A 21,620-nucleotide genomic window follows, 5' to 3' on the forward strand; every position below is an offset into this window, starting at 1 on the left:
TCTAACATTGCAACATGGGTGATCCAATGCCTATAATCTTAAACCAACAAGGCTTTTCTTAGATACTTCGTTGAGTGGCTGTAGTGTCGCGCACTGGCGGTTCTTTTGTCTAAACATTGGTGGCATTGTCTCGGCGAGACATCCTTGTTCTCCTTGGTTTCATAGAAAAAATCGAATATCATCCATAACAATGTTAGCATCAATATCAAAGTGAAAAGAGGACAAGAAAAATAGTGATTCCACCCACGGTCTAGAATCTTTAGCGAACATTCCCCGGCAAAGCGTACAAATCAGAGTCGCGGATCCCGGTGCGCAGAGAAAGCGACCACCGGCCAAAGCACTTAAATGCTATGCCACGCGGCGTCTCGGGAACCGTTGGATCGCTGTGGGGTTTAATGCGCTTGGATAGAAATATTCTAGGGTTCTTCCTTGTTTTTTTTTTACTCCGTGTCTGGTGCGTCGTCTCTCTCTCTCTGGCGCCTCGATCAGGTCCTGCCAGCGCGAACGGGACTGGATTGGCCGCTGGAACGCAACGGCCGTGGCGGCAGCGGGCGAGGAGCTCCGGAATCTCGCGATTCCGGCTTGGTTTTGCTGCGGCGGCGCGAATCGCAGGGGAATTCTAGAATTCTTGTGGAATTCCATCCGGCGCGAGGTACATTTTCAATCTAGATGTCGATTTTAGGTGGGGGTTGTGTGATCTGGACGTTTTGGCGTGTGCCGCAGGATTTTGGAGAAGAAGTGGTCCTCACGGAGCTACATTTTCTATTCTAGACGGGGATTGATTGATGCTCCTTTGAGCCAAGGGTACGCGAGCCTCGTCTGCGCTCTGATTTTTTCCATAGCCCCATTACGTTTTTCCTCTTTCCTTTTCCAGGTTTTTTTGTCGGGGAGAACAAACGCTATGGGCAAGTCTACAAAGTGGCTTGGAAAGTTCTTGGGTGTGAGAAAGTTCAAATCCCCTCTCAAGGAGAAGGATAAGTCGTCGTCTCCAGAGGTATGGTGGTGTGATGATCGATCCAATTGCTACTGATAAAACCAAAAAGCTTTGTTGTTGGTCCAGGAACACGATGGCCAGGAGAAAATTCCTGCCGATTCTTCCCCAGCTCAGAACCAGGCCCAGGTTTCTCCGGAAGTCATTGCAGCTCCCACCACCGAGGCCCCAAACGAACCATTCAATGCACAGCCTATAATTGCAACGCACGATGGAATTCCGGATGGAATTATCACCACAGGGAATGCAGCAGCTATAAAGATCCAAACAGCATTCCGAGCCTTCCTGGTAAGCTTCTTTCCGGAATTAGTTTGCTTAGAAAATTGCCCAAGTAGGAAGCGCCAGCCGTTTTTTTTGGTAGTAATTCTGGTAAACTTTGCACACGTTCGTATAGGTAACGAAGGGTATGATGGTGGATGATTTTGTCCAGGCCAGGCGAGCATTGCGGGCTCTCAAGGGCCTTGTCAGGTTGCAGGCCTTGGTTCGAGGACACAGCGTGAGAAAGCAGGCTGCGATCTCGCTGAGAACTGTACTCGCTATCGTTAAAGTGCAAGCTCTGGCCAGAGGCCACCGCGTCAGAAGCTCCCAAGGCGGCCAGAGCATTCAGAAGCAGCTATGGAATAAACGACAGGGCAGCTCCGAGGCGGATCCTTCTTCGGTAGGCTGCCAGCTCTGTCTATTCACGATTTCTTTTTTTTTTGTTTCCTTATTCGTCAATCTGTGCAGGAGCTTAGCGGCAACGATGCTGTAACAGTTATAAACGTAGTACGAGCTAAGCCTAGCAAAGCTGATGTGAGCAAGTTCGATCAGAAGGTACTCCTTACTTGTTGCGATTTGACACATTCATTTTCTTCTTCCCGTGAACTCACAACTGGTGGTTCGTTTGTTTTGGTTTTTGCAGCTCGTCGCGTACGCACCAACGCAAACCAGGCTGTTTAAAAACCCCGTTATCCGGCCCGAGTGGACGTGGTTGGAGTTTTGGACAGCTGTGGAGCCTTGGAAGCCTGCCACTGAACCGGCAAGCGTGGCAGAGACCAGCAGGTGACTTTACTTCTTCGTTTAGCTTCACTAAACTTCTGATCACACATCTGTGTCACCGCAGCTCCAAGAACGGCGACGTGAATGGCGACCACGCGCCAGCGTCGAAGAGCTCCGAGAAGCGATCCAAGGCGGACAGGTCCGTGCCGAGCTACATGGCGGCCACGGAATCGGCAAGAGCAAAGGCTCGCGTGAGCAGTCCCGGCACCGCCGCGAGCAGCACGTCACCCGCGGACAATGGCAAGCTCTCGCCGGCTGCTATCAAGAGAAGGTTCTCTCTCCCTGGAACGCATGGGCGGTTTCAGGACCCCATCACGCATCCCCGCAGGCTGAGCTTCCCAGTTCGCGCGAGGTGAAATTGGGGGAAAGATATTTGAGGAATTGTGCAGTGTTGCCGTGTGTGGGTTCCCTTTTTCCTTTTCTTTTGATAAATAAAATGTAAATCATTCTAAAGTTATAAAGGGTTTAAGAAAAGCATAATTTAAAACTAAACGTTTATGATAGCTTCGATAGTTTATTAGCGGCAAAGGTCAATGGTTAGCATGGAAATGCGATCAAGCGAGCTGAGCCGCTGGAGCGTGGAGGAGCCGAGGAGGAGCAGCGAGGAGCATGGAGAAGGGGATAGCGCGGAGAAAGTGGAGAGATAGGCGCAAACCAAAATTCCATAATTTACATGTCTTGAGCTTTTCTTAGTTTTGCTCTTGCATGCATGGGAGAAACAAAAGAGGGCTAAAGCAGCTGCATCTCTGGCCAAGGCAGCTCAGCCGGCCAGAAAGCCATCATCAAGCCAGGATCAGCCCAAAAGAAAACCCAAAGCCAAAACAACATGGAGATCCCAAGCTTGAAATAAATATAAGGTAGCTCGCTCGAAAGTTTTGGTTTGCCATTTTGTATCAAGGGGACTGTCGCTGCCACAACATCTAGTGGTGACAACATGCATAAGAACATGGCGGCAAGTTGCGAACATAAAATTTGACTTTTGGTCCATAAATCTTTTTTGAAGTTCCTTTTTGCTCTCAACTCCAAGGAGGCCGAGCTCCTCGACGCCGTGGCATACGCTGTCAAGAGCAAGCAAAACATCAAGGTGAGGGAGGCACATACCATGACCAAATTCGCGTGTCCAAACTCCAGATCCGATACAGGGCGAGTTGTCATTAGCACCACCAGCTTCAACTCCAACTCGAGCGTTGTCGTTGACAAGAGCTCCATGACGGTCTCCTGCATGATGGAATCATGCTTGGCTAGCTTATCGATCTCCTGGCGATGCAAGGCGTGTCGACTGGGACGGCGTGTCGCCGGCGGGCATGGTGAGCACGGGGGCCCATGGCAGCAGCCTTTGGGGTCGCGGCGGAGGAACTCATGAGTACCTCGTGTCCATATGAGTATCGTCGTTCCGGCCTCCAAGAACGAACGCTTTCCCAAAGTTGTCACGGTCGCGGAGGGGAGTCGCCGCCAGGATCTCGCTGGGAGTTCTTGGAGCTGTTTCGCAGCTTACGTTCTCCGTACAGCCCATGACGAAGAGGTCTGTGACGCTGGCGGTGGCAGACGATGGGTCTCTGGAAGAGGACTTCTTGACACTGGCTCGGGAGCACGAGTTTGCGGAAGTGTCGTGGTACAGCTCGCAGAAGAAATTTGTGTCGAGGATCGATGACAAAGCGCCACTCTCGGTGCCAGGAAATGGCACTGAGACTACAGCGCTGTTTCTTCCCGTGCAGGCTGCTGCTGCCAGGAGTTCAAGACTGAGCCGTCAGTGTGCTCTCCGACTGATCTTAAAATTGAATGTTTTCCAGAAGAAGCAGCTGAAGCGATTGGGAATTCAACCTTCTTCTGCTCCGTTGCTAAGAACACCGTAAACACCATTACTTCCACGAGTGGGCATATTCTGGTTCCACGTCTCGGTATCTATCTCCATCAGCGACGACGTTGGCAGCTTTATCCGGGACGTGAAGCAGTTGAGAGACTTATCACCAGAACGTCTTTGTCTGCTTGATACTGCCCTCGCATTGCAGATTAGATTCTTGAAAGCTTCTCAGGCTTACCTTGGACCAAAGACAGACGCAGCACAGATTGAGTTCATTACTTTCCGAGATAGGAGGCCGGGGGAACCACAGACGTACGAGGACGTTGCTGAGGAAACGTTGTCTAATTTTCTTTTGGCAAGGAATAAGTTGGATCCACAAGGATGGCTTTCAAGTGATTGGTCTGATTCAGTGCTGGGAATCCGAGGAAGCCCAGTGACGACAAAGGATGGATGTGCTTTGGAAGGACTATATGTTTGCAGTGAAGAGAGGCATTGTGCTTCAGACAAAGGATTTTTTTTGCCAATCAGGATCGTGAGGCAAGAGTCTACAGCAATAGAAGTTAAGAAACAAAGGATGCATAATTTCTCCTTGTTTGTTGTTCAGTTGGTTTTGCCTGAGATGTGTAGATTGTTTTAGTGTAAGGAATATATTTAAATAATTGATTATGTGAGGGCCAAGTGTACGGCTACGATGCCGTATACTAATATTAGCATAGTGGGATTTTGGTAGCCATCGGATTGGTTTCAATCCGGACCACTCGCTACTGTATATAAGTTAGGGTTTTTGGGCTAATTGATATGCACATTTTTGTATTCCTTTTCCATATTCCATGCACTCACATTGGTGGAGATGAGAGGCACCTTTGATTATCCTTAGAGAGTGTTTGGATTTGGGATTTCAGTTTAGATCTAACTTTTGCATTGTCTAGATCTAGCTTTTTCCATTTCCTTTCTTTTGTTCTTTCCTTTCAGGATTTTGGTTTCGATCTAGCTTTTTGCATTGTCTAGATCTACCATTTCTTTCCAGCTTTTTTGTCATTTCTCTTCTTTTGCTCTTTCTTTTTCGTTCATCTTCATGGCCGATCCACAATCTCCTCTTTTGACTCTAGAGCAGCAGTTAGTTCAATTGCTTGATGCTATGCGCTTGCAATTAAACAACCAAACTCAGTTGATGGCGGCATTTATGGCATGTGGTACAACTCCTCCTGCTCTTGGTGCCAATCCTCACGTTCGGCCGGAGTTCTTTCGCGGGAATCCTGGGGATGATGTGTACCATTAGTTCAATCACTTTACAGTGATTGCCATATATCATTCTTGGGATGATGCTCGACGGTTGCGTGAGTTTCCCACGTGTCTCCAAGGGACGGCGTTGCAATGGTACAATGGTTTGAGCGCAACTACTCGTGGGGATTGGAGTGTTCTCCCGGACGTCTTCAAACGCGCCTTCGGACATGCTGATGATTGTGATGATGCTTTCCAACAATTGCATCGTCTTCGCCAAGGGTCATTGGAGTCGGTGATGCAATTTGGCGTTCGTTTCCGAAGTCTTTTGCTTCGTGTGGAGCCAAATATGTCGGAGCGGATCAAGCTAGGAATGTTGTGGCCAGCACTTCGTCAAAATCTTGTCGGACTTGTGCATGCACTTGCTCCTGCCGCCCTTGACGATGCTCTTCGCTTGGCACAACGTTATGAGACGTCGCCTCTTCTACTTCTCGCTGCACGTCCTTCCGTTCTACTTCCTATGGGTGATGGTCCTGTTCCAATGGAGGTTGATGCTGCTGCTGCTCGAGTCCAAGGACAAGCGCGAGGACTTGGTCGTGGCCGTGATGTTCGCTGCTGGGCGTGTGATGAAGTTGGTCATACTTATCAGCGTTGCCGTCGTTTTCCGGATTGGCAACCTCCATTTCCTGGGTGGAGACCTTGGCGTCAGCAACGTCCCCTGGGTGCTGCTTGTAACGCACCTTATCTCTCTCCCCTTAAGCCAACTAGAAAAGGGGCAATTGCTTGGTGAGAGAGCCCTTAGTGGCTATTTTATCCTCATTTATCCCCCAAGGTTCCAAGGATCCACGGTGACAGTATATCCAAATCTCATCCCATGATCACATGCGTTACACTCACCTCCCCTTCAGAGATGTCAATGTCCTCATTGACTATTGACTAACAACCCCTACTGAGCCAAGGGGAACCAAGCACCTCCATTTCCGCACTCAATCTACCAATCCTTCCATTGTGTCAATGAGGACATTGACTAACAACCCCTACTGAGCCAAGGGGAACCAAGCACCTCCATTTCTGCACTCAATCTACCAATCCTTCCATTGTGTAAACCAGCTATTCCATGTGAGGCAACTAGTCATCCACCCGTACCGCAGTCCTCCATGTGAGGCAACTAGTCATCCACCCGTACCGCAGTCCCACGGTGGATACCTTCGTCCATGGATACTCCACACAAGAGGAAGGACGTACGCATGGATGCCCAATACGTACGATTTCAAATTTAGGGGTAGGAATATACCTTGCTCAAGGGTATATTATATTTTTAAGTAGCCACTAATAAATGGGAATCGAACCCGTGCCATTTGCTCCGATACCAACTGTAGCGCACCTTATCTCTCTCCCCTTAAGCCAACTGGAAAAGGGGCAATTGCTTGATGAGAGAGCCCTTAGTGGCTATTTTATCCCCATTTATCCCCCAAGGTTCCAAGGATCCACAGTGACAGTATACCCAAATCTCATCCCATGATCACATGCGCTACACTGCTGCAGTGGAAGGTCTGGACACCGAGATGCATCCGGGAAACGAGGAGTCGCACGAGTAACAGAAGGACCTTGCGCGAATAAATCAGTGACCCTCCATCTTTCTTTTGGGAGTATCATCAAGGGGTTCACTCAGCATCAGTTCATCCAGTGTTTATTTTCCAAGCTCGTTTTTATAACAAGAGGTCTCCTATTATTCTCTCCGTGTTGGTTGATATAGGTTCGAGTTTATCTTCTATTGCTCGACCTGTTGCCACACGTTGTTGTCTACACTTGCGTTGTGTGGCAGAACCAATTTTCATTCTTTATGGCAACGGCCGTACACATGCATGTGCACGGGATGAGGTGGACCTGGTTGTGCGTGTGGGCGATCTCGAGCTTGAGTTGCAGTCGTTGCGGGTGGTGCCGAGTTAAGCTTTTGACCTCATTCTTAGTATGGATTGGTTGCAGCGCAATCATGCCAAGTGTGACTTTGAGGCTTCTCCCCCTTATCTCATACTTCTTTATGTTTCATCCATTCCTCTCACTTCCATACCTCTTCGTCCCTCTACTTTTATCTTTGCTTCCATTACTTTTGTTCCCCCACTATTTCCTCTTGTGTCTCCATCTTGTTCTGCTCTTCCCTTTTCCGATCCCTCCGATGATCTTTGTGTTGCAGCTGTTGACCAGCTCATGAAGGAGTATTCTGATCTCTTTGACTTTGACCTATCGTCTGGGGCCAAGATTGCCACACGTCATCCCATTTCAACCGGGGATGCTCGTCCAATCAAGGTTCCTGTTCGTCGTCGGTCACCTAAGGAGATCAAGATTTTACATGCAAACGTCAAGGAGATGTTGGAGAAGGGTGTTATTCGAAAATCGCGGAGTTCTTGGGCATGTGAACCTCATCTTGTGACAAAGCCTGATGGGAGTATTCGTTTCTGCATCGACTATCGTCCATTAAATGAAGTGACGATCCTGGACGTGTACCCTCTTCCTCACACTGCTGATCTCTTGGATCGTCTGGGGCGAAGTCGTTGGTTCATCAAGCTAGATCTTGCTTCTGGGTATTGGCAAATACCGATGGCCGAAGAAGATATTCCTAAGACTGCTTTTCGTACACCATTTGGTTTGTACGAGTTCTTGGTGATGCCGTTTGGTTTGAACAATGCTCCAGCAACTTTTCAGCGGATGATGGACGAGGTTCTTTGCGATATGCTAGAGGTGACGATTGACTTTATTGATGATGTCTTGATCCACTCGGAGGGGATGTGGGAGGAGCACGTTCATGATGTTTGTAAAGTGTTGGATCGGCTACGTGACGTTGGTTTAAAGCTGAAGCGGTCAAAGTGCATGTTTGGGTCTAAGGACACAACTTATCTTGGGTACCGTATTTCTTGTGAGGGTTTGCAAGTTGATCCTGACAAACTTGTGGCTGTTCTAAAGTTCCCTACTGCGAAGTGTGTGAATGATGTGCAACGTTTTTTGGGTAAGGTACAGTATCTTGGTCGTTTTGTGGATCATCTTTCCGATCGCACTACACCATTGCGAGCATTTCTGAAGTCATCAACGTCATCTTTCATCTGGTCTCTGGATTGTGAGTGGGCGTTCGTGAATCTCAAAGAGCTATTGACGACTCCTCCGGTTTTGGCATATTCTGACTACACTCGACCTTTTATTTTGCGCGTAGATGCTTCTGACATCGGTCTTAGAGGTGTGTTGATGCAAGAGAGCTCGAGTGTGCCTAGTCAGTGCCATCCCATTGCATACATAAGTCGTACATTACAACCAGCGGAGATGAACTACTCCACGATGGAGAAGGAGTGTTTAGCAGCAGTCTGGGGTTTCGAGAAACTTCATGCATATCTACATGGTTCTCGGACGTTACTTGAAGGTGACCATGCTGCTGTTACTTCATTATTGAAGCAGAAGAACCTGGTTGGTTGTACGGCTCGATGGGCTTTGAAGCTTCAGATATATAATTTCAATGTTGTTCATCACCTAGGGAGTTCTATGGCTGATGCTGATGCCCTTTCTTGAGCTCCTCTTCCTTCTCCACTCACTTCTCATGTTTCTGACGAACCTGTTGTTCTAGCATCTGTGGATTTTCTAGATGAGGATTCTGTGCCGTCGGCGGTTGCTGTCCTTGACGTTCAGTGTCCACAGGGTGCAAAGAAAGATCTACCTTCTCTTGATAAGGTTCACGAGGCTCAAAAAATTGAGCTGTGGATTCGAAGGCTTCGAAATGGGTTTGAGAATCCTGCATCACTTGCTAATGACTTGCCTTTCCGGCATTTACATTCTCAATATCGCCTTGAAAATGGCCTTCTTTATTTCGTGGGGCCATTTTCAAGGCGATATTGAGAATGTAAATGCCGGATCCTGATGATCATTTACGGTTGGTGGTGCCTTCGGTGTTTATTCCGCAGTTTCTCCATGCCTACCATGATTCTCCTGTTCTAGGTGGGCATATGGGACACTGTCGTGTCACCGAGAAGCTGCGCAGGTCTTTCTATTGGCCGGAGATGTGACGTGATATTATCCGGTATGTGCGTAGCTGCGTTTGGTGCCAAGCTCGTAATACTCCCCCTTGTGCTGTGGAAGGACGGTTGGAGTCAATTGCAGTTTCCCGTCCGTTTGAGTTGGTGGCGTTTGATCTTATGGGACCTTTTCCACGATCGACTGTTGGCAATGAGTATGTTATTATTGCTTCTAACTACTTGACTCATTGGGTGGAAGTTGGTGCTCTTGCTAGCGCCTCTGCAACTGCTGTTGGATACTTCCTCCTCAATCGAGTGGTGTTCCAGCATTCTTGTCCAGAGCGGATTCTTTCGGATAATGGTCTTGCATTTATGGCTGAGGTATTTCATGTTTTGACATCTCGGTTGGGGATACGCCACACTTTTACAAGTGCTTATCATCCACAATCATACGGTCTGGTGGAACGGCTCGTTCGGACATTCAAGGGGATGATTGCGAAGTATGTGAACTTTCAGCATTCGGATTGGGATGGTTATTTGTCGTCTCTTCGGTATGCCTATGTCACAGGGGTGCAGAGTTCTGTTGGTGCTTCACCATATAAACTTCTATATGGTCATGATCCAATATTACCAACAGAGCTGGGTTTACCTTCGCGATTGCCATGAGCTCCTGATGCTAGGTCATGGGATCAATATTTGACAAGCATTCTTCCACTTGTCCGAGCAGAGTCTGCCGAACACTTAGGCCACGTACAAGTGGGACAACAACGATGCTACAACTCCCATTATCGTCAACCTGCGGAGTACAAAGTGGATGATTTGGTGTTAGTCCGTTTTCCCCATCTTACGGTACGCGGTTTATCTAAGGGGCTCCTTGCACAGTGGAAAGGACCGTATCGGGTGTTGCGGCAAGTTGGACCCCAAGTTTATGAGGTTCGGCATGACGTTCAGCAGGCCGATCCTCCGGAGATTGTGCATGTGCAGCGGTTAAAACGCTTCATACAAAGGGATCAGGAGCAGTTAGTACCGTCTACAGATCCGCCGATACCTCCGCCTAACGTTCCTCCAGATCCCGGCCCATCTACAAGAGAACCCTGACGTTCCTCCAGATCCCGGCCCATCTATAAGAGAACCCTGACGGCCTTCCATTATTCCGAGAGGAGGGGATGATGTGAGGGCCAAGTGTACGGCTACGATGCCGTATATTAATATTAGCGTAGTGGGATTTTGGTAGCCGTCGGATTGGTTTCAATCCGGACCACTCGCTCCTGTATATAAGCTAGGGTTTTTGGGCTAATTGATATGCACATTTCTGTATTCCCTTTCCATATTCCATGCACTCACAATTATAATTTTAGTATTCTAGTAATTTTCAAGTAAATCAAAGAATAAAAAACGCCAAGAAGTCAATAGAAAATCATCCAGGTAGTGGTCCAACTTCATTGAGCCTAGACTATTGCAATTGAGCCTACCCTCTGCAACAGTCTGTAAGCAACTAAATTTTCCATTCTACTTTAGTCACTTAACCACACCTCCGACCACTTGGAGGAGTCTCATTCACAACCTCCATAAGTCCAATTCAGGACTTGGGACTTGCTAGCCCCGAGAATGGCATCCATGCCACTCAACATTTGCACTTGGTCCAAGTGCTCCACGTGTCCGATCCCATGACCGACACTCAAAGGTACCACCGACATGGCAGCCCGTTACGCTAAGGCCATGCCCAATCACCTTCGCCACACTGGTAGTCCAATACCACTTGCATCACAGTCTTGGCTCTCCAAGACTAGGCAAACCATCCATGAGTGGTCATCTCAGATCCACTCCTTAGCATCCTTAGGATGCCCACCGACAAGGGGAATAGCCTTCCCCAATATCCCTCTGTCAATCCCCACTAAGTCCCTTTCTGCCCTTGACCGTGTTTGCCAACACTACCACTGGATCGAGACCCACAGGCCCGACCACTAAGTCCCACGGTCCTCTAGGACTTCCTCACCACACGACTGTGTCCTTGGTCACTACCCCAGAGGACTGCTCCTCTTCCTTACCACAGTCTGGGCCTTTGGGACAACATTTCGGAACACCGTGGCCTTACGCGAGCCACCTGGGTACTCTCCCCGCCTTCCGCCTTTAGGCGCTCTAGCCATGGGCTTAGAGCGAGGTTCCATTGAGCCACGACAGGTATCCAAGTAGGTAGTGCCACCCACACTTGGACTGGGAGCATCGGCCAGTCGATCTCCCGGGGGAACTAGAGCCGGCTCTTGAACACTTCACCAAGCTACCCCACCTGTCGGTCTGTGTTCACTCTAGTCTTGGACTTCCCAGTGGGCAGCTCATCACCCAACACTGGGTTCGGCCTTCCTGAGCCAAACTGGCCTTTCCTGGCCAAACTGGCTCCACTGCAGTCTTCCCCCTACTATACTTTTGGAGCTCACCAAACCCCCCAGGGTCTGGGAGACGAACGCTTTGGGCTTTCACCCTCTCAGACTCGAACTCGGACTCGGACTCGGACTCGGACTTGGACTCGGACTCGGACTCGGACTCGGACTCGGGCTCGGTCTTGGCCTTGGCCCTTGTCTCGGTCTCGGTCCCGGTCTCGGTCTCGGTCTCGGTCTCGGTCCCGGTCACGGTCTCGGTCTCGGTCTCGGTCTCGGTCTCGGTCTCGGTCCCGGTCTTGGTCTCGACCTCGGACTCCATCTCGGGTCCTTCTCGGACTCCATCTCGGACTCCGTCTCGGTCCATCTCGGACTCCATCTCGGACTCCATCTTGGGTCCATCTCGGACTCCATCTCGGGTCCATCTCGGACTCTGTCTCGGTCCATCTCGGACTCCATCTCGGGTCCATCTCGGACTCCATCTCGGGTCCATCTCGGACTCCATCTCGGACTCCATCTCGGACTCCGTCTCGGTCCATTTCGGACTCCATCTCGGACTCCACCTCGGACTCTAACTCGGGTCCTTCTCGGACTCCATTTCGGACTCCAACTCGAGTCCATCTCGGACACTTCCACGTGTCATGTGTTGGTCCTTTTGGGGTCCCTTTTTGGAGCCTCGCTTTTTGCTCGCTTCGTGCTCGTTCCTCAAGCACTTCGTTGGGAGTTCCACTCCCGCTCTTGACTTTTCAAGTCGGAGCTTTTGGTCCAAACGTGTTACGCTCGTTTGGCTCTCGCTTCGGCCACTACCACGTGGCGCCCTTCCGGCTCCACTTTGGGGCCTAGGGATTTTGTGTCTCACACAGTCCAGCCAAGAGTGTCAATCTTTGGCAAGCTATTCAATTTTCTATTACAATTTCAAATTTGAGATAAGAATATACTTTGCTCAAGGGTATATTATATTTTTAAGTAGCCACTAATTAATGAGAATTGAATTTATACCATTTGCTATAGCACACTTTATTTCTCTCCCCTTAAGTCAATTGGAATAAAAACAATTGCTTGATGAGAGAGCCTTTAATGGCTATTTTATCCCCATTTATCTTCCAAAGTTCCAACTATAACAATATATTAAAACCTCATCCCATGATCACATGTGTTACAAAATTATCTTTAGAATATCCTTTAATACTCATATTATAAGCTTTATTTTAGTTTCTTTTCACTTAAATCATGTAAAAGAGTTCCCATTCTCCCAAAGTTTGTGGATGTTACCTAGTAGGCATATTTTTGAGAAAATCTCACCCATGAAAGCTTTAATGACATGTAAAATTATCAAGTAGCAAACCTAATGTAGCGCATGTGATCATGGAATGAAATTTATATATAATATTACTATGGATTCTTAGAACCTTGGAGGATAAATAGGGATAAAATAGCCATTAAAGGCTCTCTCATTAAGCATTGCTCTTTTTTTAGTTGGCTTAAGAGGAGAGAGATAAGATGCACTACATGTGGTATTAGAGCAAATGGCACGGGAATAGCTGGTCTACATAATGGAAGGATTGGTAGATTCAGCACAAATATATTTTTACCTTTAAATTTGAAATAGTAGTATTAAGCATTTATATGTACATCCTTCTTTTTGTGTGAAGTATTTATAGACAAAGGTATCTACTGTGGGACTGCGATATAGTGGATGATTAGTTGTTGCAATGGAAAGATTGGTAGATTCAATGCAGAAATGGACGTGTTAATTCCCCTTGGCTCAGTAAGGGTTGTTATTATGGGATGAAAAAGAACGCTTAACCCCAAATATCCCAAAACCCTTAACTACATTGACATCTCTAAAGAGGGGTGAGTGTAGTGTATGTGATCATGGGATGAAAAAAGACGCTTAACCCCAAATATCCCAAAACCCTTAACCAATTAGAAAAAGGGGTGCACTCTTATTTATAGGCCCTTTCCCTTTATATTTGAACCCTATGGACTATCTCTCAAATCGTTCTCTTTAGTTGCTTACAATCTACCATGCTTCCCTATAAGTTCACGCCCTCGTGAATGGAAGTTAAAAGCCGCAACTCTTGATCCACCACGCTTCCCTGCAAATTCACGCCCTCATGAATGGAAATTAAGAGCCGCAGCTCTCGATCCACCACGCTTCCCTGCAAATTCACACCCTCGTGAATGGAAGCTAAGAACCGCAGCTCTCCCGAGAGCCCCGCTCTCTTGACACCCTACCCCTCGAGTCAAGCCCAGCTCAAAGCCGTAGCTCTCTTGACACCCTACCCCTCGGGTCGAGCCCAACAGGAGCAAACTAGATTAGCTAAATGTCAATTAACATATGGTGTGATTCCCTTAGCCAACCAATAGAGTCAGACCCAAGACCGCTCTGATACTAAATATAAGCTTCTAAGTTTGGACTTCCTAGGAGGTCACATAACCCAGTATTATTCAAACTTAATAACATTTAACCCCAAATATCCCAAGACTCTTAACCTATTGGAAAAGGGGGTGCACTCTTATTTATGGGCCCTTTCCTTTTATATTTGAACCCCATGGACAATTTCTTAAGTCGTTATCTTTGGTTACTTATAATTTAGATATACTATCACCGTGGATTCTTAGAACTTTAAGGGATAAATAAGGATAAAATAACCATTAAAAACTTTTTCATCAAGCAATTACCCCTTTTCCAATTGGATTAAAGGAAAAGAAATAAAGTGCATTACACCTAGGGCTTGATTTTTTCTTGGAGATAATGCTCTTTTTTGTTAGCACTAGAAATTTTCATTTTCACTCGTTGTGAAATACTTTTGGGGCAGTGATGAGTTAATAACAGTATTCTTAATGAAGTTTGAAGCCCTAATATTCACAAAATATTTTGAGGTACCAAGTACTTGAAATTTCTATACTAATCTAAGCACTTATTTCTAGGTGTTGATTTCCCCTAGAGCACTTCTCAATCCAAGCATTGCTTATGTGGAATATCAGTTTTTGAATTTTCAGGAATTCACAAAAATTTCATTTGATTTTCAAATTCAGTTTTTCTTTAGTGAGGAGTTTGATAAAACTTACTTGACACTAACTCATTTCCAAATCTTTCTTTCTCCATGGCTGCATACGTGTGGGAAGCGGCAATTGGAGCTCAAAGACAGGATGCAGTATTGGAAACATCCTGGAATTTTACAAACATTTTGAAGGACTGGTGCTGGCTGGTTGATGTTCCCAATGATAGCTACGCCGCAAAGACAAATGGCCTTCATTCTTGCTTTCACACTATGTATTTTGTCCGCTCTTGGAAAGTAACAACTTATAAACAGCATTTGTACTTATTAAATGATTTTATTGACAAGTCAAGGTGGCAAAAATTGACTTTGATAGAAAATGATACATAAATCTTTGAGAGCTTTCACCAACAAATACTCGAGATCATGAAGTTTGTCTTCCTCGCCCTCCTCTTTTCTCTCAACTTGCATCTTGTAAGATCTCTAGTAGAATGCAATGCGAGTGGCTGCGAGCTCAAGAACTATCTCAGAGGTCCATGGCCAGATCGCAGGCCTTGCAAGATCACCAAGGCGTTCTTCCCGACCAACGAGGCCGAGCTCCTCGACGCTGTGGCCTACGCAGTAAAGAGCAAGCAGAAGATCAAAGTGGTAAGCAGGGAGGCACATACCATGACCAAATTCGCATGTCCAAACTCCGGATCCGACACAGGGGGAGTTGTCATCAGCACCGCTAGCTTCAACTCCAACTCGAGCATCGTTGTCGACAAAAGCTCTATGACGGTCTCCACGCCCCCTGGAATCATGCTTGGCGAGCTTATCGATCTCCTGGCGATGCAAGGCGTGACTTTGCACCAGACCATCGCCTGGAACGGCGTGTCGCCAGCGGGCATGGTGAGCACGGGGGGCCATGGCAGCAGCCTTTGGGGTCGCGGGGGAGGAACTTACGAGTACCTCGTGTCCATGAGAATCGTCGTTCCGGCCTCCAAGAACGAAGGCTTTGCTAAAGTTGTCACGGTCGCGGAGGGGAGTGATCTGTTCCACGCCGCCAGGATCTCGCTGGGAGTTCTTGGAGCTGTTTCCCAGCTGACGTTCTCCGTACAGCCCATGACGAAGAGGTCTGTGACGCTGTCGGTGGCGGACGATGCGTCTCTGGAAGAGGACTTCTTGACATTGGCTCAGGAGCACGAGTTCGCGGAAGTATCGTGGTTCAGCTCGCAGAAGAAATTTGTGTCGAGGATCGATGACAAAGCGCCACTCTCGGTGCCAGGAAATGGCGCTGAGACTACAGCTCTGTTTCTTACCGTCCAGGCTGCTGCTGCCAGGAGTTCAAGACTGAGCCGTCAGTCCTCTATATCCCTGTCCCGGATTTTCCTTCCTTTCGTGCTCTCCGACTGATCTTACAATTGAATGTTTTCCAGAAGAAGCAGCTGAAGCGATTGGGAATTCAACCTTCTTCTGCTCCGTTGCTAAGAACACCGTGAACACCGTTACTTCCACGGGTGGCGGATTTTTCAATGATGAGCAGCAGCAACATTTCTCGGGATTCCCTGTGGTCGGATACTTCCACAAGTTTCAAGCTCGAGGAGGCTGCCAGTACACCTACAGCAACTCCACCAATTTGGCTCTTCCGGAGTCTGAGAGGCTCGTCTGCGGCTGGGACTTCCGTGCTTATGGCCAATTCTGGTTCCACGTCTCTATAGCTATCTCCATCAGCGATGTTGGCAACTTTATCCGAGACGTGAAGCAGTTGAGAGACTTGTCGCCAGAACGTCTCTGTCTGCTTGACACTTCCATGACATTATTCATTAGATACTTGAAAGCTTCTCAGGCTTACCTTGGACCGAAGACTGACGCAGCAGAGATTGAGTTCATGACGTTCCGAGACAGGAGGCCAGGGGAACCACAGACGTACGAGGACGTTGCTGAGGAGATAGAGCAGCTTTTACTGTTTAAGTATAACGGGAAGCCACACTTCGGGAAGAACAGGCCGCATGCATTCCGGGACATTGGAAGGAAGACGAAGAATTTGTCTAAGTTTCTTTCGGCTAGGAGGAAGTTGGATCCACAAGGATGGTTTTCAAGTGATTGGTCTGACTCAGTGCTGGGAATCCGAGGAAGTCCGGTGACAGCAAAGGATGGATGTGCTTTGGAAGGACTGTGTGTTTGCAGCGAAGCCAGGCACTGTGCTCCAGACAAAGGATATTTTTGCAGACCAGGACTTGTTTATCGCGAGGCAAGAGTCTGTAGCAATAGAAGTTAAGATGCATCATTTCTCCTTGTTTGTTGTTCAGGTCTGAGATGTGCTCAGTAATTGTTTTAGTGTAAGGAATATACTTAAAATATCAGATTATATTTTTTAAAGAATCAAGAAGGTCAACAAGTTAAAAAGTCAAAAAAATTATTCCAGACAGTTCCTCTTCTTCGTTGAGCCTGCCCTCTGCAATACGTCTCTAACTATAGAAGTCGTCCATCTCTGGCATCCCCTTCAAGAAAAAAATCTCTGGCCTTGATCATCCTCCTGTTCTTGAGCTAGGCTGTCGTCCTCTCACATTGAGGATCTCCCTTGCAGCAGCCAAATACTCCAGCTTGGGCGATCATTGTTGCCCGTGACACAATGTCTCTCTTGGGCCCAATCTAGCTCTTGTTCGTCCTATAACCTTGTTAACCGCTTTGAGGAATTCTTAACAGTTTATCCAGATAAATATTTTAAATTTATATCTATCAATAAGCTACCTAGAGTTTTTCTTTGCTGTAGATTGAAAGGAGGTAGCAGGTCAGCATCAATGAGGGTAAGTCAAGAAGAAGGTGGAGTTGAACCCACAATCAACTTATATGTGGATTTAAACAGTTTTAAATAGATATGATATAGCTTCAGCTCAAGCCAATCAAGTATCTCACTTAGATCAAACAAAAACTGCGAGCGAGCATTCTCCCAGACTCCCTGAATATCTGGGGTTTGTACAACTTAAGGGTTTATTTAGAATATTCATTAATTTGTTGAGGAAAATTTTTAAAAAATGTACCAAATTATGAAAAGAGGAATAAAAGGAAATAACTAAAAATATTATCCTAATTTTTTATTTTTTTTGGAAACCCTAAAAAACACATAATTTAGTGCCCTAATGACCGATTTTTAAAGTGTTTTTAGAGTGGGATAAAAGAACCTTTAAATTGCACACCCATCAAAACTTTAATGACCTGTAGAACTATGGAGTTTTATCTCCAATGCTTGATAGGTTGTCTTAGCTGGGCAGGAGATGATGTTCCTCTTCTTTGTTTGCACTAGAGAAATTTGAGATTTCACTCATTGTGAATCATTAATATGATATAATTATATGAAATCTTTATTGGCAATCTCAACTTATGTGGCAAAGCGATATGTGCCAAATAATGGTATTTTTGAAGCCCTACAGTGAGGCCAGTTACTTGAAATTACTACGCTGATAGGCACTAGCATTTCTAGGAGAATACTAATTCAGTAATTAACAATCTCTTTTGATTTTTCAAGATTTTACAAGAGTTTCATTTGAATTTCATTAACTATGAAATTCAATTTTTCTCTACTGTGGAGTTTGATCAAGGTTTACTTGACTCAAATCTTTCTTTCTCCTTGACTGCATTGCTTTACTTGCGGGAAGTGACAGGATGGAATTTTACAAGCATTTTGAAGGATTGGTGCTCCCAGTGATAGATAGGCCGCAAAGACAAATGGCCTTCATTGACTGATTCTTGCTTTCATACCACCAAGTAACATAGGGTTTGTCAACCCACCAATATACTAATTATTAAATCATTTTATTGACGATAAGTCTTTGAGAGCTTTCACCACCAAGTACTCGAGATCATGAAGTTCGTCCTCCTCGCCCTCCTCTTTTCTCTCAACTTGCATCTTGTAAGATCTCTAGTAGAATGCGATGCGAGTGGCTGCGAGCTCAAGAACTATCTCAGAGGTCCATGGCCAGATCGCAGGCCTTGCAAGATCACCAAGGCGTTCTTCCCGACCAACGAGGCCGAGCTCCTCGACGCCGTGGCCTACGCAGTCAAGAGCAAGCAGAAGATCAAAGTGGTAAGCAGGGAGGCACATACCATGACCAAATTCGCGTGTCCAAACTCCGGATCCGACACAGGGGGGGTTGTCATCAGCACCGCTAGCTTCAACTCCAACTCGAGCGTCGTTGTCGACAAGAGCTCTATGACGGTCTCCACACCCCCTGGAATCATGCTTGGCGAGCTTATCGATCTCCTGGCGATGCAAGGCGTGACTTTGCACCAGACCATCGCCTGGGACGGCGTGTCGCCGGCGGGCATGGTGAGCGCGGGGGCCCATGGCAGCAGCCTTTGGGGTCGCGGCGGAGGAACTTACGAGTACCTCGTGTCCATGAGAATCGTCGTTCCGGCCTCCAAGAACGAAGGCTTTGCTAAAGTTGTCACGGTCGCGGAGGGGAGTGATCTGTTCCACGACGCCAGGATCTCGCTGGGAGTTCTTGGAGCTGTTTCCCAGCTGACGTTCTCCGTACAGCCCATGACGAAGAGGTCTGTGACGCTGTCGGTGGCGGACGATGCGTCTCTGGAAGAGGACTTCTTGACACTGGCTCGGGAGCGCGAGTTTGCGGAAGTGTCGTGGTACAGCTCGCAGAAGAAATTTGGGAAGAAATGCACAATACAGCACGCTCACTCCTTGCTTCCTCCGTGGCGCTTAGTCACGCCCAGCTCTGCACCCTAAATGTTTAACGCTAAATTTTAATTAGTAGATGCTGTTAACGGATATGTTAAGGACTATAATTTTATAATTAGCCAGTGAATGAACGGCTATAATTTATAAGTATATAACCTACGATTGGTTTAGGTTTTTCCTCATTGTGTTTTATGTTTGTGCTCCTTATATTTTCTTTCTTATTTTATTCATTCTCTTTAGTATTATGGTTAGACTAATTGCTTTGCTTATTTTATTCATTCTCTTTAGTATTGGAATATTCTTTTAGTTTTTGTATTACTGTTGGTCTTCTTCCACAAGAGAGAGAAAGGAAGCTACATTTAATATTCTATGTAGTCATATTAAGCTATACAATCAAGATAATGCTGTTATAGTAGAATAAATAATATATTTGATTTTGTACTTTTAAATACTTAAAAATAGTTGAAAATAATATACAGTAATGAGGTGGCATGTGCATGTAAGCAATGAGGTGGCATGCAAATCCAAATAAGCAAACGGGGCCCACCCTAAATAAAGGGGGGTCATTCTACCCGAAATTTGTGTCGAGGATCGATGACAAAGCGCCACTCTCGGTGCCAGGAAATGGCGCTGCAGCTCTGTTTCTTCCCGTCCAGGCTGCTGCTGCCAGGAGTTCAAGTCCTCTATATCCCTGTCCCGGATTTTCCTTTCCTTTCGTGCTCTCCGACTGATCTTAAAATTGAATGTTTTCCAGAAGAAGCAGCTGAAGCGATTGGGAATTCAACCTTCTTCTGCTCCGTTGCTAAGAACACCGTAAACACCATTACTTCCACGGGTGGCGCATTATTCAATGATGAGCAGCAGCAACATTTCTCGGGATTCCCTGTGGTCGGATACTTCCACAAGTTTCAAGCTCGAGGAGGCTGCCAGTACACCTACAGCAACTCCACCAATTTGGCTCTTCCGGAGTCTGAGAGGCTCGTCTGCGGCCAGGACTTCCGAGCATATGGCCAATTCTGGTTCCACGTCTCGGTATCTATCTCCATCAGCGACGTCGGCAGCTTTATCCGGGACGTGAAGCAGTTGAGAGACTTATCACCAGAACGTCTTTGTCTGCTTGATACTACCCTTAGATTCTTGAAAGCTTCTCAGGCTTACCTTGGACCGAAGAATGACGCGGCACAGATTGAGTTCATTACGTTCCGAGACAGGAGGCCAGGGGAACCACAGACGTACGAGGACGTTGCTGAGGAGATAGAGCAGCTCTTACTGTTTAAGTATAACAGGAAGCCACACTTCGGGAAGAACAGGCCACATGCATTCCGGGACATTGGAAGGAAGACAAATAATTTGTCTAAGTTTCTTTTGGCAAGGAATAAGTTGGATCCACAAGGATGGTTTTCAAGTGATTGGCCTGACTCAGTGCTGGGAATTCGAGGAAGCCCGGTGACCACAAATGATGGATGTGCTTTGGAAGGACTGTGTGTTTGCAGCGAAGCCAGGCACTGTGCTCCAGACAAAGGATAGTTTTGCAGACCAGGAGTTGTTTATCGCGAGGCAAGAGTCTGCAGCAATAGAAGTTAAGATGCATCATTTCTCCTTGTTTGTTGTTCAGTTCTGAGATGTGCTCAGCAATTGTTTTAGTGTAAGGAATATACTTAAAATAAAAGTCATTCCAGACAGTTCCACTTCTTTGTTGAACCTGCTTTCTGCAATACGTCTGTAACCATAGAAGTCGTCCATCTCTGGCATCCCTTCAAGAGAAAAATCTCTGGCCTTGATCATCCTCCTGTTCTTGAGCTAGGCCGTGAGAGATGCGTCCTCTCACATTGAAGATCTCCCTTGCGGCAACAATCTCCAGTTTGGGCGACCATTGTTGTCCATGACACGATGCCTCTTGGGCTCAATCTAGCCTTGTTAACCGCTTTGAGGAACTTTTCAGATAAATATTTAAATTTATATCTATCAATAAGCTGCCTAGATTTTTTCCTTGCTGTAGATTGAAAGGAAGAGGAGGAGGCTAAGGTAGCAGGCCAGCATCAAGTGAGGGTAGGTCAAGAAGAAGGTGGAGTTGAACCCACAATCAACTTATATGTGGATTTAAACAGCTTTAAATAGATATAAATTAGTTTCAGCTCAAGCCCATCAAACAAAAACTACGAGCATGCATTCTGAATATCTGGGGTTTATACTAAAAGTTTGTGAGTGTGTACAACTTAAGTCTAGGGCACCCAAAATATTCCATTCAGTCATATTAGGCAAACATGAAAAAACACCATTTGGTACCGAATGGTGTTTTTTGGGTTATAATTGGAAGCAAGCAATTTGTACACCATTTACAAGCACAATTAAGAGAAGATTGAGTTGTTGTTTTTGTCATAGAGTCAAAAAAGGCTTAAAGCTATATTAAGTGTTTCAAGTGTGTTATGATTATAGATTTCAAGTTGCGGTGATCTCCATAGTTTTGCAGAAGAAAGTTTTTATAAATTTCAATTTTATGATATAATGACTTATTTTGG

At 46.5% G+C, this 21,620-nt stretch overlaps 4 protein-coding genes across 5 annotated transcripts; 3 read left to right on the forward strand and 1 right to left on the reverse strand.

Annotated features, from left to right (window-relative positions):
• The first annotated feature begins 449 nt into the window (after nucleotides 1-449).
• On the forward strand, nucleotides 450-2,498 carry LOC9642348 (protein IQ-DOMAIN 31). Of its 2 annotated transcripts, none has more exons than XM_024676111.1 (8): nucleotides 450-652; nucleotides 724-804; nucleotides 875-994; nucleotides 1,061-1,279; nucleotides 1,386-1,649; nucleotides 1,718-1,804; nucleotides 1,893-2,032; nucleotides 2,094-2,498. In XM_024676111.1, exons 3-8 carry the CDS (start codon nucleotides 902-904, stop codon nucleotides 2,383-2,385), a joined length of 1,095 nt encoding a protein of 364 aa, XP_024531879.1. In that variant the 5' UTR covers nucleotides 450-652; nucleotides 724-804; nucleotides 875-901; the 3' UTR covers nucleotides 2,386-2,498. The 2 variants fall into 2 exon arrangements, with proteins under 2 accessions (XP_024531879.1, XP_024531880.1); XM_024676112.1 differs by having other exon boundaries at nucleotides 1,422-1,649.
• Nucleotides 2,499-14,766: 12,268 nt separating this feature from the next.
• LOC9641629 (L-gulonolactone oxidase 3) lies at nucleotides 14,767-16,790 on the forward strand. Its single transcript, XM_002970988.2, has 2 exons — nucleotides 14,767-15,765; nucleotides 15,845-16,790. The coding sequence occupies exons 1-2, from the start codon at nucleotides 14,853-14,855 to the stop codon at nucleotides 16,684-16,686; spliced, it is 1,755 nt and encodes a 584-aa protein (XP_002971034.1). The 5' UTR covers nucleotides 14,767-14,852; the 3' UTR covers nucleotides 16,687-16,790.
• Nucleotides 16,791-18,261: 1,471 nt separating this feature from the next.
• Nucleotides 18,262-19,284, reverse strand: LOC112346669. The gene is made up of 3 exons (XM_024676160.1): nucleotides 19,262-19,284; nucleotides 18,513-19,111; nucleotides 18,262-18,458 (listed from the first exon to the last, which is right to left on the reverse strand). Exons 1-3 carry the CDS (start codon nucleotides 19,282-19,284, stop codon nucleotides 18,328-18,330), a joined length of 753 nt encoding a protein of 250 aa, XP_024531928.1. The 3' UTR covers nucleotides 18,262-18,327.
• A 411-nt stretch (nucleotides 19,285-19,695) lies between these two features.
• On the forward strand, nucleotides 19,696-20,628 carry LOC9641782 (probable truncated L-gulonolactone oxidase 7, mitochondrial). Its single transcript, XM_002970990.2, has one exon. The coding sequence runs from the start codon at nucleotides 19,696-19,698 to the stop codon at nucleotides 20,626-20,628; it is 933 nt and encodes a 310-aa protein (XP_002971036.2).
• The last annotated feature ends 992 nt before the right edge of the window (nucleotides 20,629-21,620 follow it).

Source organism: Selaginella moellendorffii, unplaced genomic scaffold (genome assembly GCF_000143415.4).
Source record: "Selaginella moellendorffii unplaced genomic scaffold, v1.0 SELMOscaffold_16, whole genome shotgun sequence".
Classification (NCBI taxonomy): domain Eukaryota; kingdom Viridiplantae; phylum Streptophyta; class Lycopodiopsida; order Selaginellales; family Selaginellaceae; genus Selaginella; species Selaginella moellendorffii.

Excerpts from the sequence above, each read along its gene's own strand:
- LOC9642348 (XM_024676111.1), top strand. The coding sequence starts at position 902 with ATGGGCAAGTCTACAAAGTGGCTTGGAAAGTTCTTGGGTGTGAGAAAG. Across the intron at positions 1,280-1,385 it reads CAGCATTCCGAGCCTTCCTG|GTAACGAAGGGTATGATGGT; the intron begins GTAAGCTTCTTT and ends ACGTTCGTATAG. Across the intron at positions 1,650-1,717 it reads CCGAGGCGGATCCTTCTTCG|GAGCTTAGCGGCAACGATGC; the intron begins GTAGGCTGCCAG and ends CAATCTGTGCAG.
- LOC112346669 (XM_024676160.1), bottom strand. The coding sequence starts at position 19,284 with ATGAGGAAAAACCTAAACCAATC. Across the intron at positions 19,112-19,261 it reads AGGAAAAACCTAAACCAATC|GAAGCAAGGAGTGAGCGTGC; the intron begins GTAGGTTATATA and ends AGCGCCACGGAG. Across the intron at positions 18,459-18,512 it reads GACACGCGAATTTGGTCATG|GCCACGGCGTCGAGGAGCTC; the intron begins GTATGTGCCTCC and ends TTGACTGCGTAG.
- LOC9641629 (XM_002970988.2), top strand. The coding sequence starts at position 14,853 with ATGAAGTTTGTCTTCCTCGCCCTCCTCTTTTCTCTCAACTTGCATCTT. Across the intron at positions 15,766-15,844 it reads CAGGAGTTCAAGACTGAGCC|AAGAAGCAGCTGAAGCGATT; the intron begins GTCAGTCCTCTA and ends AATGTTTTCCAG.
- LOC9641782 (XM_002970990.2), top strand. The coding sequence starts at position 19,696 with ATGACAAAGCGCCACTCTCGGTGCCAGGAAATGGCGCTGCAGCTCTGT.